The sequence below is a fragment of the Acipenser ruthenus genome, chromosome 18, assembly GCF_902713425.1.
Source record: "Acipenser ruthenus chromosome 18, fAciRut3.2 maternal haplotype, whole genome shotgun sequence".
Taxonomy (NCBI): Eukaryota; Metazoa; Chordata; class Actinopteri; order Acipenseriformes; family Acipenseridae; genus Acipenser; species Acipenser ruthenus.
In genome coordinates this window covers 16,079,661-16,099,878 of record NC_081206.1, presented here as the reverse complement: position 1 = coordinate 16,099,878, position 20,218 = coordinate 16,079,661, and the positions used below count along the sequence as shown (strand labels likewise).

The following is a 20,218-nucleotide window of genomic DNA, read 5'->3' as shown; positions in this document are numbered from 1 at the left end:
TCAAATTTGGAGAAAAAAAAACGGGGTAAAATCAATCAATCGCGGGTTACTATTTTTTTTTATAAAAAGAAAAAAAGAAAAGGGGACTTTTTACATTTTTCTTTGGATCGCCTATCGTTCTAGTTTTTTTCCCTGACGTTTCCAAAAAAACACTTTATACAGTAATTCATTCAATAACACACACACTTACCATATTTAAAACATTTGTCTCTTGTAAACCCATTACAAATCAATTACAAATATCTGTGCCTGAAGTTTTTTCCTTTTAAAATGCTATTTGTAAAAAGAAAAAATTATTATTTCAGAAATAGGTATTTCAAGATATTTAACGATTAAACATAATATTTATCAAAGCAGAAAAAATAGCATTGTCACATTCAAAACTGATCATTTTCTCTAGAGTTATTATGCAATAAATATTCTTAAATATTTAAATGCTTACCTGCAAAGCAGTAAATGCTAAATTGTAGAATATTTCGTTTTGTATGTCCACCTTTTAAAGACATTCTATTTTCACTGTCAGTGTATTATCAAACAAAATAAAAACATAAATAAATAACAACAGGCACATGAAATGTCCCCTTCTTGTACTGGACAGAGCAATCTTTAACAGAAATATTTCTGATCGTTGATGCAGCTGCTGTCTATTTCATTTTAAAGAAGTCGTGCAGCTCTATGCAGTGTGTTCAATCACCTTACCAGAAGCAAAACAGACTGGCTGCCAGGTTCTGAAATGCAGTGTAACAGGTAGTGCGTCAGTCAATAAGGCAAACGCTTGCTGTATTTATTTGTAACTAATAAAAATATATTTATATTTACACTATGAAATGGGAATTTTCATGGGGAACTACATATTACACAGCAATGGGTACATTTCACAGAAATCATAAAATATGTGATAATCGTGAAAACAAAAATACATCCTTAGCTATAATATGTTAGTGTCTAGTTGAACAGGAGACACTGCAGCTGCAATAGCCAGTGAGTTTTTACATAATGCTCTGCATTGACAGACATGTTGTACTTCCTTGCATTTTTATGGGAATTGCATTATTTTGCTTAAAGGGAAGGCAGGATTAGAATAGGAACACCCCACACTCTTTCAAACGAGGGGTGTTAAGAGTTTAAATGTTATGCAAATGCTAAACAATCACAATTTTGTCTAATCTTTATCAGAAGTATGCATGTGAAATTTAGATTTTGCTTTAGTGTTTATGCAGTAGTAACTATACTGTGTAAAGTTATTCACTTAATATTCAGTATTTATTTATAGTTTATAAAATATATCAGTATAGATATCTTCTTATACTCATTAATATTCTAGTAATTTATTTTAAAATCTATTGGAGTGCTTCATAATTATTATTATTATTATTTATTTCTTAGCAGACGCCCTTATCCAGGGCGACTTACAATTGTTACAAGATATCACATTATTTTTACATACAATTACATTATTTTTTATATACATTTACCCATTTATACAGTTGGGTTTTTACTGGAGCAATCTAGGTAATGTACCTTGCTCAAGGGTACAACAGCAGTGTCCCCCACTGGGGATTGAACCCACAACCCTCCGGTCAAGAGTCTAGAGCCCTAACCACTACTCCACACTGCTGCTAATATGGGATGAGTGGTTACTCACATTCCAAATGTGTTAGTTTAAACATTTTGGAAATTAAAAGGAGCCCAACAGCTCTATTTCAACCCGAGTCCTTGCCGGAGTATACAGTATGTGCATGTAATAAAACTGGGGAGTCGCCCATCGCTAGCCGCTAGAGGTGTACTGTGCCACTCTGCTGTAGCTCTCGCAAGGACTGCTCTTGTCTAATGCATGCCTTGGTGACTTAATGTTGGATCTCTCTTTTTTAAGTTCACTTTTTCTTTTATTTTTCTGTCTTCTGCCGCCCCCCCCCCCCCCCCCCCTCCTCTCCCCTCCCTCGTCTCCTCCCCCCTCCCTCGTCTCCTCCCCCTCCCTCCCTCCTCTCCTCCCACAATTGTAGCAAATTAGACTGCCGGACGAAATCAAAGGAGTTGCTAATAGAGTCGGATCCCTCAAAGTAAATATGTTTCCAAAATTCTTTAAATTCTTTGCCAAAACTTCCAGCTCAGCTTCTTCTGTGTTCCCCATCTCCGCCCCATTCTGCACACTCATGAGTATCCCATCAGTGAGCTTGCGTTTCATCACCACATTGGTTCGTTGGGCTAGAGCAGATCACGAGGCGGAGCGTTCACTAATTCAGAGCACTTCCACTGACAGATGGAGTAGTTGTAAGACAATGCAGTCTTTAGCTACTGTATGATGCACTGCTAATGCACATGCATTTGTTTCTTTGCTACAGATAGAATGCTTAAAGCACTGCCATCCCATTTTTACGTATGATGTTGCAATTGCTCAACAATATGTTATTTGGAGGCCGTGTGTGTGTGTGTGTATATATATATGTATGTATATGTAATATGCTCTCAGGATAGTTATAACAAATGTATGCCTTTTTTACATGATTAAAAACACATTTAGTATTTCATCAAATAAAATATAGATCTGTTACTGCACCTAGGGGGTGTATTAAGTCTAATTCAGCAGCGCTTTACGACCAGCATTTTTCCACTCTGAATAACGCTAGTTAATGAACTTTCCAGAATAGGGGAACACCCTAAAAGCCATAGCTGCTAGAGCAGAAATGCCAAACACTCGTGTTAGCCTGACAATGCACAGTATAACCCCCTGACAAAGGACCTTTGTCATATGCGCCATATTTAGTCCTCCCCAACTAGGACAAAAGTGGTGCCAAACCAAATAAAGGTGTTTCACCCAACGGAAACAGCCATGTTAAAGCACTGTGTTCATGCCAAACCCCGGCATGGTCTTTTAAATGCACAACCAACATGAAACAAACCCTTAATATACAAGGGATAGGGAGGGAAGCCATGTCAGAGCAGCTCTCTGGAAAGAAACCCTGATAGGGAGGGAAGCAATGTGATGGCAGCTCTCTAGAAACAAACCCTGATAGGGAGGGAAGCAATGTGATGGCAGCTCTCTGGAAACAAACCCTGATAGGGAGGGAAGCAATGTGATAGCAGCTCTCTAGAAACAAACCCTGATGGGGAGGGAAGCAATGTGATGGCAGCTCTCTGGAAACAAACCCTGATAGGGAGGGAAGCAATGAGAGAGCAGCTCTCTCGAAACAAACCCTGATAGGGAGGGAGGCAATGAGAGAGCAGCTCTCTGGAAAGAAACCCTGATAGGGAGGGAAGCAATGTGAGAGCAGCTCTCTGGAAACAAACCCTGATAGGGAGGGAAGCAATGGGAGAGCAGCTCTCTGGAAACAAACCCTGATAGGGAGGGAAGCAATGTGATGGCAGCTCTCTGGAAACAAACCCTGATAGGGAGGGAAGCAATGTGATAGCAGCTCTCTAGAAACAAACCCTGATAGGGAGGGAAGCAATGTGATGGCAGCTCTCTGGAAACAAACCCTGATAGGGAGGGAAGCAATGAGAGAGCAGCTCTCTCGAAACAAACCCTGATAGGGAGGGAGGCAATGAGAGAGCAGCTCTCTGGAAAGAAACCCTGATAGGGAGGGAAGCAATGTGAGAGCAGCTCTCTGGAAACAAACCCTGATAGGGAGGGAAGCAATGTGAGAGCAGCTCTCTGGAAACAAACCCTGATAGGGAGGGAAGCAATGGGAGAGCAGCTCTCTGGAAACAAACCCTGATAGGGAGGGAAGCAATGGGAGAGCAGCTCTCTGGAAACAAACCCTGATAGGGAGGGAAGCAATGTGATAGCAGCTCTCTAGAAACAAACCCTGATAGGGAGGGAATCAATGAGAGAGCAGCTCTCTGGAAAGAAACCCTGATAGGGAGGGAAGCAATGTGAGAGCAGCTCTCTGGAAACAAACCCTGATAGGGAGGGAAGCAATGTGAGAGCAGCTCTCTGGAAACAAACCCTGATAGGGAGGGAAGCAATGGGAGAGCAGCTCTCTGGAAACAAACCCTGATAGGGAGGGAAGCAATGGGAGAGCAGCTCTCTGGAAACAAACCCTGATAGGGAGGGAAGCAATGTGATAGCAGCTCTCTAGAAACAAACCCTGATAGGGAGGGAAGCAATGTGATGGCAGCTCTCTGGAAACAAACCCTGATAGGGAGGGAAGCAATGAGAGAGCAGCTCTCTCGAAACAAACCCTGATAGGGAGGGAGGCAATGAGAGAGCAGCTCTCTGGAAAGAAACCCTGATAGGGAGGGAAGCAATGTGAGAGCAGCTCTCTGGAAACAAACCCTGATAGGGAGGGAAGCAATGTGAGAGCAGCTCTCTGGAAACAAACCCTGATAGGGAGGGAAGCAATGGGAGAGCAGCTCTCTGGAAACAAACCCTGATAGGGAGGGAAGCAATGTGATGGCAGCTCTCTGGAAACAAACCCTGATAGGGAGGGAAGCAATGTGATGGCAGCTCTCTGGAAACAAACCCTGATAGGGAGGGAAGCAATGAGAGAGCAGCTCTCTCGAAACAAACCCTGATAGGGAGGGAGGCAATGAGAGAGCAGCTCTCTGGAAAGAAACCCTGATAGGGAGGGAAGCAATGTGAGAGCAGCTCTCTGGAAACAAACCCTGATAGGGAGGGAAGCAATGGGAGAGCTGCTCTCTGGAAACAAACCCTGATAGGGAGGGAAGCAATGGGAGAGCAGCTCTCGGGAAACAAACCCTGATAGGGAGGGAAGCAATGTGATGGCAGCTCTCTGGAAACAAACCCTGATAGTCCTATATTTATGGTTTTTAACTGTTCAACACAATTTAAAAAAACTGCCAATTTGGTGAAATTGTGAAAAAAAAACAGTATGATTAGCAATGAGCATATAGTTCTTGAATTAATAATAATGTGCTAATAGAGTCAGTGAACCAAGTGGAGCCTCATACATCCTATGTGGAAATATTTATATCCCAGCTGCATTTCAAACACCCAGCATTCTTTATCAGTTTACATATTGTACTCTGATATTACTCACTCACACCAAGTCTCCCCGTCACATTGCCCCAGTTTTGAGGTTGCTGCATTGGCTGCAGCATCGTGTTGCTTTTAAAGCTCCTCCCTTTCAAGGCAATTCGTGTTTTGGTCTATTTGAAGTTATTCCGAATGTTGAGTTGATTCATATTTATAAATCTATTTGAAACCGTTTTTCTTTTTATTTGGCTTTTTACTAATGAGCAGTTTAGAGCTGTATTCTTTTTTTTTTCTTTTTTTTAGTTTGTTATATTTTTGTATATAAGCATCCTGCAATGCTATAGAAATTAAAATAGTTTGATTGGTAACTCTGTTCAGTAAGAAACAAAGAGAGACATGGAGACACTCTGTGCAGAGCTACCCTCTAAATAAGTCCTATAGCCTGCTCCCCGCTACATACAGCTGAATCTTCATTTTCTACAAATGAAACCAACCCGTCACTGCAGACAGCATTGCATTGTGTCACACGCCATGATTTTGTCATTTACATTTATCAAACGGCTAGAAAAATCCAAACAAACGCAATGAAACCAACAAGTGCTTTTTCTTAGGTCCTGTCCACACTATGCCTTTAAACTGTATTAGTTGCCTTTAAACCGGTTTAAAAGTGCTAAATACAGTTAGCGTCCACATTACGCATGGTTTAATACCGTACTCGAGAAATGGACTGGAGACCACCTCAGGGTTCTAAATTAGATCGCATCAGGTAGGCGGTTTGTCAGAAGTGTGGACGCTGTAATACCGAACTACATTTTTTGTGTATCCTCCAATATCTCAAAATGCTTTCTGATATGTTTTGACGCATGGACGTTACAAACACAGTACTCAGAACAGGCGCCTGAAGGAGTTGAGAATGACTATCAATACTGCTGTACCGTATACAATTTCTGAGACTTGTTATAAAATGGTGGATCATGGAATGATGTGATCAGATGTCGAAATCAAGGCACATTGATATCTGAAGCAGTGAAATCGGTCAAGAAGTTCACAGTTCACAGTTCACAGTTCAAAATGAAACTCACACCTTATAATAAAATGTACCCTGTGTTTAAGAAAGAAAACCATAACGTTTATGTTAAGAAGCGCTGTGTCTGCCGTGGGCACGGGCTCCATGTTTGCAAGGTTGTAACCAGACAGTGCATTGTGGGATACTATCGTATTAAGTCCCACAGTCCATTGCACTGCTGGGAACTGTAACCGGACTATTTGAATAGTGTTTGTACGCATTAAGCGTTTCACTAAACATGAAAAAGTACTTTAGTGTGGACGCTGTGAGCTGGATTAATTAAAACGTTTTTGAGATCGGTTGTGCAGTGTGGACGGGGACTTAAGGGCTATGCACACCGGACGTGAGCGAGTGAATTCGAGGCGAATAAAGTATGCACACCGGGAGCGAAGCGAACGACACGAATACAGCACAAGTACATAAAAAAAGACGACAACTGTAGCTAGTCATGAAAAGTAAATACTGTCTCCTTTTGCTTCTTTCGTGGAGACGAAATAAAACAAAGAAATAGAGTATGTGTACACAACACACTAAAAAAAGTAAATGTAACAGACTGTTTATATGTCATCTGGTTTAACATATAAATTATTCAAAAAGAATACATCTACACATATTTATTTGGAAATACTGAAGAAATTAGTTTAATATAATATACTTTTATTGATTTTCAATTTATAAAATGTTTTCAGTTATTGTGTGAATGTGATTATTATTATTGGTCAATATTATTAAAACAAAGAAGCATAATTTTACAGAAATACGAAACCAGTGTGTGGTGCTCCCCATCACTTTGACTAAAATTAAGGTGAAATAAAGAGAGATAAACATACCATCAATTTTCAAATGATCTGCTATTTCTTGCCATGTGGCGTCCTAATTTTTATTGTCTTTATAACCACTGACACTGGCATCATAAAGAACATTATATTTTTCGACTTTAATAATTACATACTTAATTACATCCATTTTTTGTATTTCTGTGATAATATCTGCGTGAGCGAGACAGTGACAGTCTGACAGCCACTACCTTTGACTTCATTTCTGATTAGTCCAAATGTATTTCTAAATTCACTCACTTCGTTCTCGCCACTCTCTACGCTGCGGTGTGCATTGCTCCATTTAAATCAATAGGTTTAATTATTTTTTATTCACTTGCTCACTTCATTCGCGTTCGGTGTGCATAGCCCTTTAGGCTTGACTGGAACAAGTTGTAGCCAGCAGTGATGTGTGGCTGATTGTACATTGCAATGCTGCCCCATTTTACCCAGCATTCCGTTATGTCCCGTATATTTGGAGATATCATTGCACTGTGACTGGATCAGGAGAGAATGGTCACATGTCAAGTGCTGTGTTTAGAGGCACAGCCCACCTGTATTTTGGATGTTATCTTTACCTCGATACCCACAGTATATTCATGTACTTCATGTTGGTTGTGCATTTAGATTTCAATAAAATCATGCCTTTGCTTTATCGTGGCCCATTGCGTTGTCCACAGACTTCATGCAAACAGGTCAATTTCTGTTTTTTCCACATTTCCACATTTCCACATCCAGTTTGGGAGGAGAGTAATATAGCAATGTTGCTGTAGAAAGCTGTACTAGCTTCAGTAGTAAATAAGAAAATTATTCCTATTATTTGTGAAATTGTAGGCACAAAGCCTGTATCATTATAGCCCAGCTGCAATCATCCCCATTTTTTCCTGTTTTTGACGTTTCGTGAAGGTGACACTAATATTTCTTTGTTTTGTCTGTGTTGCATTCATCATCTACCCTGGCTGTTCTTCTGTGTTCTAAACATCTTCTCACCCGCTAGCATTCCAGCAGCCGCTATGGTTTCTTTTGACTTTTTAGTTGTATTTTTTTTTATTTCACATTATTTCTGTAATGTTTAGAGCCTCAGTTCACACAATGTAACTGCATTGGAATAAAAAAGGGCTTTAATTAGCTTCAACTGTTATTTTAATATTTGTTTTTGAATATATCACAGCAACACTGCCCCTAGAAATATAAAACAATCTTATATCCAGTAGGGGCCGGGGCTCTATTTAGGCCACCTTGATATGAAGACTGAAACAGATTCAGGTTAACAGCTTTTTGAAAAATAAAATAAAATCTGAAACAGACCCCCCTCTAAAAACAAAGTGCCCTAAACTTCATTCCATAGTCTTCATGTCCTTGTAGCTCTTTTTTAGCCGCATGAATGTTCATTACGCCTCAAAGAAGTAGCTTTTTTTTTTTTTAATGTCTTACTAAATCAATCTGTTTGTCAAAGGCAGTGAGAAATGTTTGTCTGTGTACTTGAAAGACCAGGATGCGACCAGCTTGCTTTCTCAATTCGTTTTCTGATGTCTACATGTAGCTCCACCGCAAGCTGGAGGAGCTCAGGGATCACCTAGAAGGCAATGTGAAGGGGGGCTGCTCGCTCAGAGTAAATGTACGATTTTTCTCGATGAACTTCATTTTGTTTTTCTTCGTTTTTTGTTTTGTTCGCTAGCTGGTTATACCAAATCTTGACTGGTTTGTCCTTCCATCCACATATTTTCCTTTTTTTTTGGATCCAGCAGGGGTTTCATTTAAATGTGGCAGAAGACGTTAGTAATCTACCACAACAAAAAACTAAAAAACAAAAACCCCACCAAAAATGTATGATCTGAAAGTTTCTTTAAAAAAATCTAAATTCTGCTCAATGCTACCCAAGACTTGTAGCCGAGCTATGGTCAGAAGTCAGTTATTCTTTTTTTTTTATGAATCAGTGTGATAGTTTATCTTTATCAGAAGGAATAAGGAATGGCTGAACTGACCGGGTCCTCTGTGTAACTGGTTTTTCAATACACTGCTTATTGTACGGTGGAAACTTTAAATAAACTCTCATTTTTTGAAAATTGGGAGGTATTTTTAATTAATTTTCATTTCCGAAATTGTTCTTGCCCAATTTAAAAAACAAAACAAAAAACTTTTGAAAATGTCAGTATGTTTCTTTTCTGTTCTCGTTGCCAGCGACCGCCACTCTTTATATCTGATGTTTCTATTTTGTTTGCAGATCTGTCAACTAATACATACGTTTTGAAAAAGGCATGCAGATATAAATATACAATAATACAATGTATTCATGAGAACTCACAAGATGGATTCATTGCATTATCCGATAACCATGTCACAACTTCTTTATACAGCATGCCCTTTCTGATTGGGATAGGAGTGTGGCGTAGTGGTTAGGGCTCTGGACTCTTGACCAGAGGGTTGTGGGTTCAATCCCTGGTAGGGGACACTGCTGCTGTACCCTTGAGCAAGGTACTTTACCTAAATTGCTCCAGTAAAAACCCAACTGTATAAATAGGTAATTGTATGTAAAAATAATGTGATATCTTGTAACAATTGTAAGTCGCCCTGGATAAGGGCGTCTGCTAAGAAATAAATAATAATAATAATAATAGGAGGTACTATAGCCCCTTTCATGAAGTACCTTTGTGACATTTCTGTTTTAACATACATGTAAAGTGCTTTGAGATACTGTGGTATGAAAGGCACTCTATAAATACATACATTGAAATTGAAACAGATGATGATGACATCATTGTGACACACCCTAGCCCCCAGAGTATGAATGCAATTCATTTGTACCTACAGTTGGTATGCTAGGTTTGAAAGTAGCATGTTTTATCAGGTACATTAACCCCACAAGTTCTATAAATAGCAATACAGTCTATTCAATTGATATAAACAGTGGCTAATCTAAATACCAACATCATTTAAATAATTGAAATATGAACTTTACTGAATGTTTTCAGAGTTTTACAGGCAGAAATAAACTAAAGCAGCTGTTGGTTAACTGCTAGTTATTTAAACACTATTTAGGTCTGCCGCCGATCAATTGAATGGACTCCAGTATCTCCTAACTAACAGGCTTGGCTAAGAAAGAAATTCACCATTTTAATCACAATATATATGTTTTTCTTTTCTTTTCATATGGTTGGAATATTTGCAGAATGCCTTTTCTTTTTCGACTTCTGAGATTGTATTTCTAGAGCATGACAACAGCCATTCATTTAAGCGGTCTTAACCAATGCTTTAAAATCCAGTCTCTTATTAGTACAAGCAACATTATCATTGCCCCCCTCCGCATCTTATTGTGTTGATCTTTTTTTGGTTCAAATCTGCATTAAAAAAAAAATAATAATAATAAAGCAGATTATTATTGCACTGATACCCAGCTGCTTCCTGTGCTGTAGGTCAATCTCACTCCGGCAGTCTAGCTCCAATCAGACCTAGTTACCTACAGAACAGGAAATGGTCAGGATACTACATTTGAAATTTTCAGTCTATGGCATTGTTTGCATATTCTGTGCCAACATGGCTTCAACACAATGGTAAAAAGTAGAAAAATGTTGCCAGTGCTAATAAGAGGTAACCGAACGGATTGTAAAGCCTTGCTCTCATTTTCTTCGCTCTAAAGACTATAGTGTGAAGATGCACTGACTGGCACGTTCCATTCAAATGATGACTGGGCCTGGTCTCAATGTTTAAGAAAAAAATCTCAGTCACCAACCAGGAAATTCCCATTAAATATCATCAAAGGCTTCCACCTTACATTGGCGTGGTCTTAAATCTGAGGACTCTTCAAGAACCATATCCTTTAACTCAGTCTTGAACCTTTTTGAACAAACCCGCTAAATAAACCCCCTGCTACTTAATGTCTCTGTGCTGGAGATATCCCTGCAGAAACCCTTTCTGAGACCCTGCTGTAGGCGCCATCTTTCTTTTTGGTTTAGTTTTTTTTTGTAACAGTGTTCTCTTTTCCCCCCCACTGCGCTTCCAGGCTCGGCTCCCTTCCTGCTCCTCCACCTATAGTGTTTCTGAGGTATACTTGCACGTGTTTTATTGCATTGTCCAACACCCACACACTGTCTCACTCATTCTCTCACCCTGTCTGCCTTGCACTGTGCACTCGTGAGAGTACTGTTGGCCGCTATGCATGCTGTAAAAACAACCTGAAAACAAACGGCTTTCATTATTTGATTTGTATTGTATTTATTGCATTTATTTTTGTCTGTCAGGTTCATTCCTTTTTGGCATCACACAGGGGTTTTGGGAGGAGAAGTGGTACAGGATTCTGTTTTCTGATTGGCTGATGAAGTGTTTTTGATCTACCAGCTACCCTCTAGCTCCTAGCGGCATTTTGAAAGTCATGCTGTTGAAAATAGAAATTTAACAAGGTCGCTAAGCCAAAGTGGAGTTTACACTATTTCATAAGAAAGAAAATTAATTTTACAAAATTAGTAATGAACAACTAAAGCACAATATTGCATCATTCAGCTCTCCTTAATTGCTTTTTGCTCATTTTGAGATAAAAACAGAGAAAGCAAGTAGACAAACGTTTAACCTCATGCTATCTTTACACTGATTTTCCAATGACTAGTAACTTCGTCACGAACGATAAAGCCATTTATCTTTAAAAGCATTATGTAACCAGCCCACTTACACTCATGTCAAGTATACAATATGCTGCATGTTCATAAATGAGGTTATGTGCAACCTTCTAAGAGCACCTTCCTGTAAAAATAGAACATGCTGTGCTAATAATAATACAGAATCTATTCTCAGACTACCTCAGAAAAAAACTCTTCTATCCGTGTTTGTCATTTCACTAGCCAGGCTTTGTAAAGTGGCCTGCTGTATCAGTTATATATTAAAGCATTAATCTTTACAAAGCTGTTGTCAGCCATTTCTGTTAGATGTCTTAATTCCAGATTGCATTGAAAGTGTAATTTCCGTCAAGCCAGGTTCAAAGCCATTTTCCAGTTTAATTACACTGGCAGCCCCGCTTATTCAAAGTCCTCGCCTGGCTACAAGGTCCTTGGCCCCTGCAACTCAAGAGCAGTTGTGAAACTCTCAGACATAAAGACTTGTGGATATCAGGGCCGCACTATAATCAGCTCTTTGAAAATCATTAATGTCACCACACACAGACAGCTGGAATAAAACCACGGTCCGTGGTCGTAGTACGCGGTTTATACGTTTCTAAATTATTGATTATCCATCATACAGAGATAAATGACCTTTTTAGGCAGCTGTGTTTTATTTTATTCTTGTAGGGGGGAAAAGACATTTGTCTTATTGCTGCTGTCCAAATAATGCATTCATTGTATTTTTAACTGATACCACTTCATAGCCACACCCCTGGGATTCTTCTGGCTGTCTTGAACGTAAACCACCCCAAATTAAACAAGGGGGCCAGGGGTACCTATAGTTAAAATAGGTCAACACTTCAGGGCTTGGATAGAAGTTACATTGAAAAGGGTTAGAACAAAGACATGGACTAGAAGGGACAACTTGGCCCTGTTTAAAAGGAATGCTAACCAAGGTTTTAAAACCCTGTTCTTTAGTATTTGACAACATTACAACCCTAACTGTTAACCTCAAGATCTATTATTTCTAGGGGGCTACCGAGTGGCGCATCCGGTAAAGGCGCTCCGCGTGGAGTGCAGGATGCGCTCTATAGCCTGGACGTCGCCGGTTCGAGTCCAGGCTATTCCACAGCCGACCGTGGACAGGAGCTCCCAGGGGGCAGCGCACAATTGGCCGAGCGTCGCCCGGGGGGAGGGAGGGTTAGGTCGGCCAGGGTGTCCTCGGCTCACCGCGCACCCCTGTAGTCTGGCCGGGCGCCTGCGGGATTGCCTGTAAGCCACCCAGAGCTGCACTGTTTTCCGACGCTGTAGCTCTGGGCTGTCTGCATGGCGGGCCTGCAGAGTGGAAAAAAGCGGTCGGCTGACGGCACACGCTTCGGAGGACAGTGTGTGCTCGTCTTCGCACTCCCGATAAGCTGAGCTTAAAAAAAAATAATTGGCCATTCTAAATTGGGAGAAAATAATAAAAATAATTGGCAACAACTAAATTTATATAAAAAAAAAAAGAATCTATTATTTCTTTGATTTTAGTTTTTCAAAGCAACATGCTGTTGAGTTCTGGTATCTAATCACTACCTGTTCTTTAGTTCAGATTCCTGTGATCTTAACGCAATCGGACATTGTGACCTACAGCACAGGAAGTAACAGCAACCAGGAAGCAGCAGTTTGAATTTCATAAATACAAAGAAAAAACTTGCCAACAAATGTTGCTAATACTAATAAGATATTAGAAGATTCATTTAAAAGCCTTTGTTATGGGTCCTGTCAGCCGAGCTGTCCTCAGAATCTATATTGGACAATATCGATATTGAACAAAGCAACAAATAGTAGGAAAATCATTGGAATCTGGTTCAATAAGCTAAAACGTACTTGGATGTTACCAACATGCTTTTTGGTGTATTTGTGAATTCATGAAGATAATATTTGTGTATTGGATTTCATAACGTCACCCCTCGGGGAAAACACCAGCAGGGTTAATACAGAGACAAAGAGATGCAGTGTTCAAATCAGTGACAGTCCAGTCCAGTCCATTCCAGTCCAGGACCTTGTTTCAACCATGTCCTTCGTTATTGAATTGAGTTGTGCTGAGCCTTGTTTCAGTCTGGGTTCTATTGTTTAGTTAAACTTGTTCAATTAAGTAATTTCAAGCAGTCTCCTGAAAAACAGTCATTCCCAATTCATATTTCCAAAATATATACTGATGCACAATGGAAACGCAACAATCTAAGTTTTACATCAGTAGCTCATTCAGCACATACATAATGTTATTTACATTTTAAACACTGAGTAGATAAGTTTGATGATTGTTTGAGTAGTATTGTTCCTTGGGAGAACAAAATACTGAGCTCAAGTCATGTGATTTCACAAAAACGCCAGGTGCTCAGTGTTTGGTATTTGAGTTGAATTAAAATTGCCAAAATTAGTTGTTTAAGAATTTGTATAAATAGCCATTCGAAAAGACATGATTTTAATTAACGCAAGAACAGCGAAAGATACAACCATGCTCCGTTTGAGTAATGAAGCTCGTCTGGTTGCTATCGGCATAATTGAAGGCGGTCTGTCTGTGAGAGAAGTTGCCCGGAGAATGAGATGTTCTGCTTCAACAGACTAGTCCAGAGAAACCAGGAAACCAGCTCTGTGAGGGACAGACCACGTCCTGGAAGGCAGAGGACGGCCCAGGACCGTCGCACCCGATCTGCGTAATCGTGTTCAGACTGCAGTGGCTACAGCATGAGAAATTCCAGGAAGAAATAACCCGCGCATCAGCAAAATGACTGTAGCTCGCCGTCTGCATGAAAATGATTTGCATGTTCGGAGGCCGTTCAGGGGTAACATGTTGACAGCTGAGAGACGAAATTGCTGTCTTCTGTGGGCCAGAGAACATCTGAGATGGCGGCAGAGAGAATGGTGGAGTGTTTTATTCACAGATGAATGGCGTTTTGCCCTTAACAGATGGAAGACTGTGTGTGGAGATGTCGTGGTGAGCTTTATGCTGACTGTTGCGTTGTTCAAGCTAACCGGTGGGACGGTGGAAGTGTGATGTGGGGAGGAATCACCTTTAACACAAGAATGCCTTTGGTGCAGATTGAGGGCAACCTTACTGCTCAGTGATACATTGATGAAGTCCTTGAGGCAACAATTTTTCCGTTCCTGCAAGCCAATCCGGAAGTGTCGATTTTCCAGCAGGACAATGCAAGACCACTGAGTGCTAGGATTACAATTGCATGACTTCAAGAGAACATTGTCGAGGTCATGCCGTGGCCAGCTTTTTCTCCTGACCTGAGTCCAATAGAACATCTCTGGGACCAAATTGTCACTGCATTCCACAGGAGACAACCGCAACCAACCAACCTTCACCGGCTGGCTGCAGTTGCCCAGAAGAGTGGTGGAACTTCCCACAGCAGTCTGTCAGAGGCTGATCAGGTCTATAAGTTTCTCATTAAGATTGTTAAAAAAAATACCTAGAGCCACTACAGTATGGAAAACTCAGTAAGGAAAACTTAAACTTTTAAGCAATAGCCACTTTTGAATGAAACATTTTTGTCCTGGCTGTGCTTCGGCTAGCCTTTCACAGGAAGTGTAACAGTCTGTAAAGGGTTCTCAGCTCTCACTGGTTCCCGGCAGAGACTCTCGGAAGCTCACGCTCCGTCTGTTGCATTTGCACAGACAAGACGATTTTACCTCTGTTACCACCGAGGGTAGCCTACTGTGCAAATGTACAGTTTGTGTAGTTGCACCTGTGGCAGTGTGACCCCGCCTTGTGCGTATTGTCCAACTGTGGCAGGATGGCTGCAGTGGTGATGTCACACCCGGAAGAAGACGCAAACACACAGCAGCTGCGGGTTAAAACCGAGACCTGAAGGTGCTCGGTTTCTTTATTAAATAATAATTCAAAATAAAAGAGTTGAACAAAACACACAAAACAAACGGGCACAAGGGCCAAACAAAACAGTAAACAAACACAAAAGGGACGAAACGGACAAACAAGTACCGTGCTGAACGAATAGCAATTGTTATTTTTCGCTTCTGTCTCCTCTCTATCTCCCCGTACCTCCTCTCTGTACACCCAACCCCGACTGAGTGACAATGTGCGTCTTTTATGCAGTTGTACCGAGACTCGATTGCTAATCAATCATTCAATTAGAATCTCGGTACAACTGCACATGGATTAATTACGTGTCCATCCCCGTGCTCACATAGTATTACATTTTAATCAGCACGTGAAGTGATGTGCAACCCTCTTGGCTAAATACAAATACACATTTTATCACTCGTGCTACACAGACCCATTTATATCCCGTGTACCAATGACTATACACCAACATTTAACACACTACATGCAACATATAAACAAACAATACACACAAGACGGGTCACACTGCCACAGTACCCTTTTAAAAACTCCCAGGGTCCCTGTGCTGTACAAGGAGAGAACGCTGGCAGCTGGCAGCCCTGCACTTAAACTTCCCCCTGAAGGAAGCAATTCCTTGAAAAATGGAAAATGATGTAGTCACCCTGCCAAAAATATGTCTGCTGTGTTCCAGCACTTTAGAGGTCCCCTAATGCAGGCCTGCAAACACACAGACCTCCATGCAGGGTAAAAAAAAACTGACTTTTCAACTGGGAGATATGTCTGTTCAACTCTCACTTACAATTTAAGACTGTAAAACTATGTTTAAAGAATGCTAGCTACAAAATAATTACAAAAATCACAAATGCAGGTTTTAAAAAAACACATATTATCAAAAATAGGCAAATAAGATCCCCCCATGTACCATGGCAGAATGACTAGGTAGGATATTTGTTCTTCTTTATATCAAGAAATGTGCAAAGGTGACTGCCAAGACTTGTATCGCATTGAATGCTGCCCCAGACTTGGCATTAGAGAAACCAAATAAAAACGACCTGCTGGGCTACAGCACAGGGTCCTGTATACTTCGACCACATGACTCATGATGAAGCTGCTCCCATTAATGCAAATTTGACTGCACCAGCAAATCTGGGGTGTGGGGCGACCAAATTAATTGCCAGGGCCCTATATTGTGTGTCGTGGGACATTTTAGTTTAATACTGTGCATTATTTAATATCTGGTCTTTTGAGTAAACCCAAGAATTAATGAATCCATTTAACCTCCTTGGATGGTATCTTGTATTAAGTGATCGACTTTAAATCTCTCACCACCCACACTATTATCTGCCACGGGTAATTCCAGCAAGGTAAAAGATAATATCTGCACTTCTGGGGCTTCATTGCAGAAAGATACACAGAAATAGGTTCCTGCATTCACAGATCACAGATCACACTGCTTGTATTCCTATAGATGCTTTAATAATATGCAAAAAAATGTTCAGATGTATTAGTCTATTGTCACCATCTTGAATATGAAATATACTCGCCTTTTAAATTGAGCGCCTGCAAAATAATACAATAGCAAGAAAAACAAACACTAACCAGCCAAGATGTTCACCTATTTCAACAGGCAAACAGAATCAATGGCTTTATCCTCAAGCACGTCTTTATTCTTCATTTCTCATTGGTCTTTTTGTTGTGCAGTAGTAGCTAAGGTTATGACTGCCATGTGAATACATTAATGCGATGCAATATTCCTGTGCTAGCCTTTTACACGACCCCGAGAGTGTCGCAGCCTTTTTAAACAACCCAGCAAATCAAGAGATTGAGACAGTCCAGGTTTTAATAAGAGATGTCCTTGGTCACGCCTGAGCCTTTTCAGATTAACCATTGAGGGCACAATTGTGTCTCATTAGGGCTGAAACTGCCAAACACAACAACCGGGCTGGTAAAAGGGCCACTCACATCTGAGTTGCTACACGACATTTTGAAATGAGGGCCTCTAAGGAACATGCATGTGTATTGCTAATTGCTTTGTTTTGAGGAGGTATCATACAAATAACTCAATAGTAATTACGGATTCGCTCTTTCACTTGTTTGCTTGTGCAGTTGGGGGCGAGTAGATAGCATCATATATTGCAAGGGTATTTAAATGATTTTATTTTATAGTCTCTTGCCCTTGGATGGCGCTGCTATCCTTAATGCAGCTTTTAAAAAGTACTGTAACATAAGCTATGGTAATTGTGTGCTATTATTTAATGCTAACACACTACCAAAAAACTTATCTGCATAACAGGTGTTGGTTGTTTCCTGATTCGGTGCTTTGTTAAAAGCCACTATATAGATAGTAGCGCCGCTATTAAATTGCAGTCGTATGGTAGATACTGTAATAATGCAGCCCAGCCTGTGCTCCCAGATATGGTTTCGAGGGGCACATAGCTAGTAACGCTAGAGAGACAGTTTGCTACCGGATACTTACATTGCAGTTAATATCAGTCCATGTTAACTGCAATGTAAGAACTTACACTGCATAGCACCGCCAAATACAAAACGTACCCTTTATTATTATATACCAGCAGTGCGCAGGTCTTTTAAATTACCAGTCTGCCTGTTCTTATTAAACAGGAGTAGTGTCCAAGCCGGGCGTGGGTTTGGGGCTTGCTTACTGTCCCATTCGTACTTGCTGTTGTGCTTTACATAGTCCCCCTCTTCCTGTCACAGGTTGCCCTCCCCGTCCCCCGTCCCCCAGTCCCTTGTGTGGGGTTTTGCTGGCAGTTCCAGGTGTAGCATGCATGTCTGTGTTCAAGCCCAAGTGTGTGTCTCTAAATGTGAAATACTGTGCAGACTTCAGCCTTGTGTTCCATATACTGTCACTTCAGAGTACTGTAATATCCTCATCAACCAGCACACTGAATGTCAGACTCTGTAGGTGTTACCTGTGTACATGTTAATGTGCTCTGGTATTTCTCCAGTCAAGATGTGGTTTTCTTGTTATTATTTGTGTTGTTGTTGTTGTTGTTGTTAATTGTGTTGTTGCTGATTAAGTTGTATATGAGGTAATGTCATTTAACCTTCCTGTGGTTGGCAGCATATCCTGTATTTTTCAGTTATTACCTTAGTCAGCTGTATGTGTTCAATTTTAAATGACTTGACCAGTTCATGTATAGGGAAGAAATATTCTTCGTAGAGCATTGAAACAGGTAGCAACAGAGTAGGGTGGAATGACCAAATCGTGTCATAGGGGCCACTGTAGAGGTCACTTTGCTCACATACATATAGACGTGCAACACTATGAAAGCCCCCCCACCCCCCTTTGGAGGAAGCTGCAAAAATACAAAGAAGTATTCCTTGTATACTCGGAAGCAATTCAACAGGGCAGGTAGCAACAGAAACAGGATGGTATGCTGCTGAGCTTAAACCTGGCATATCAGTGAACTGGTCAATTACATGAACTGCCCTTTACAGGCATTGTTCAGAAGAAAATCAGGAACAGTTATAACATCTGGGTATACAATTTCAAAAATACAGGCAAGTTGAGCCCAACAGATAAGACCCTGGTACCAGAGGAGGGTTAAATAACACAAGGTAAGTCGTTCTTCTGTGTAACTTGCAAGTCTAAGTAAGAATGTGTCGGTTAAATAATAGAGGTGTTCTGATTTTTTCATATAGAGGGTTCTAAAGTTAGCTGGTCACTTTGCACCACTGCAAACAAAACAAAACAAAAAAAAAACATTTCTAACCCAATTCAAGGATGCTGCCTATGCAGAGATGTTGTGTGTCCCTGTGAAAACACACGTGCTGTCCATATTAAGTACACTAGTTAATGTAGTAACTGCACTTGTATTGTCAGATGCACAACAACGCCCTACCGGGTGATTAGAAAGTAGGTTTACCACATCAACGCACCATATCATTGATGTGGTATCACCCTGTGTGTGTATGTATGTATGTATGTGTGTATATATACACACACACACACACACACCGTATACTGTATTTTAATTTGATTTTACCAAAGTGGCAACCACTGTCCTCCATTTTCTTAAATTATTTATTTGAAAATATTCTTGAAAATATATTTGTGTGGGAACACTTTTAGCCTAACATACTGTATATCATAGTTTTATCAGTAATTCCCCAGATAATGTGAAATACTCATCATGTAACTCACAGTTTTGAGACACAGTAGCACAAAGCAGTTGTGTTAATGAACGTTTTATTCTCCATGCAGTCAATAATCTGTTTCTCAAACAGCCGTACTCTCAAACAGCTCTAGTCTAGAATTTTACTTGCTATCTGTTTTCAGTTTTGATTTTGTGGACGTGTAACTTTCTTGCCAACTTGTATCCTTTCTTTCATTTTTATTTCCATTTCGATCTCTGAGCGTCTGTGTTCCTTCTCATTCTTGTGTTTGTGTCCCATGCAATAGCTTCATTATAGGTTGGAAGGTCTAAAAGATGAACTGGGGACCCACAGGAGCTACGACTCGCGAGTAACTATAACAGATCAACGGGCTGCTCCCATTCGCAAACCTCGCTTTGCGTCAGGAGTTTCAGCTCCTTGTTCTCTCTCTCCTTCTTTTGTAGATTCTTGACTTTTCCATTTTTTTCTTCCTCTGTAGCGCTGTCTCTTCACTAATATACTTTATCTTTATTAGCTGTTTCGTGTGTTCGTTGGATCACTGTTTTTATGCTACTAGTTTTTGTTTTTTTTCACTAGATGCGGTGCTTTGTTTTTTCTTAGCTGTGTTTTGAAGTAGGATTGTGTCATACTGTGTGTTTTGTAGTTTCATGTATTTCTTTCAAACTTCACTAAAGGGCTTTTAGAATTCTACAGTAGTTCTCATATTCATTCTCCCTCTGGGCCAAGGACAAAAACTACAGTAGTATTAGATTACACGCTTTTGATTTCATAGAACTGTTGAAATTTACAAAAAAAAGTAGTTCAGTACACTTTAAATTT

General features: G+C 40.3%; 1 protein-coding gene across 19 annotated transcripts in view; it reads left to right on the top strand.

Annotated features, from left to right (window-relative positions):
• Positions 1-20,218, top strand: part of LOC117421522 (gephyrin) — a 206,974-nt gene that overhangs the window by 136,831 nt on the left and 49,925 nt on the right. For 6 of the 19 annotated variants that reach the window (XM_058991305.1, XM_058991302.1, XM_058991303.1 and 3 more), the window contains 4 exons: positions 2,004-2,060; positions 8,361-8,435; positions 10,818-10,859; positions 19,686-19,748. The exons of 3 other annotated variants lie outside the window; for them this stretch is intronic. In XM_058991305.1, the coding sequence (XP_058847288.1) occupies positions 2,004-2,060; positions 8,361-8,435; positions 10,818-10,859; positions 19,686-19,748 (237 nt within the window). The remainder of the gene's footprint in view (positions 1-2,003; positions 2,061-8,360; positions 8,436-10,817; positions 10,860-19,685; positions 19,749-20,218) is intronic. 10 more of the 19 variants (XM_058991310.1, XM_058991306.1, XM_058991311.1 and 7 more) reach the window with 4 other exon arrangements.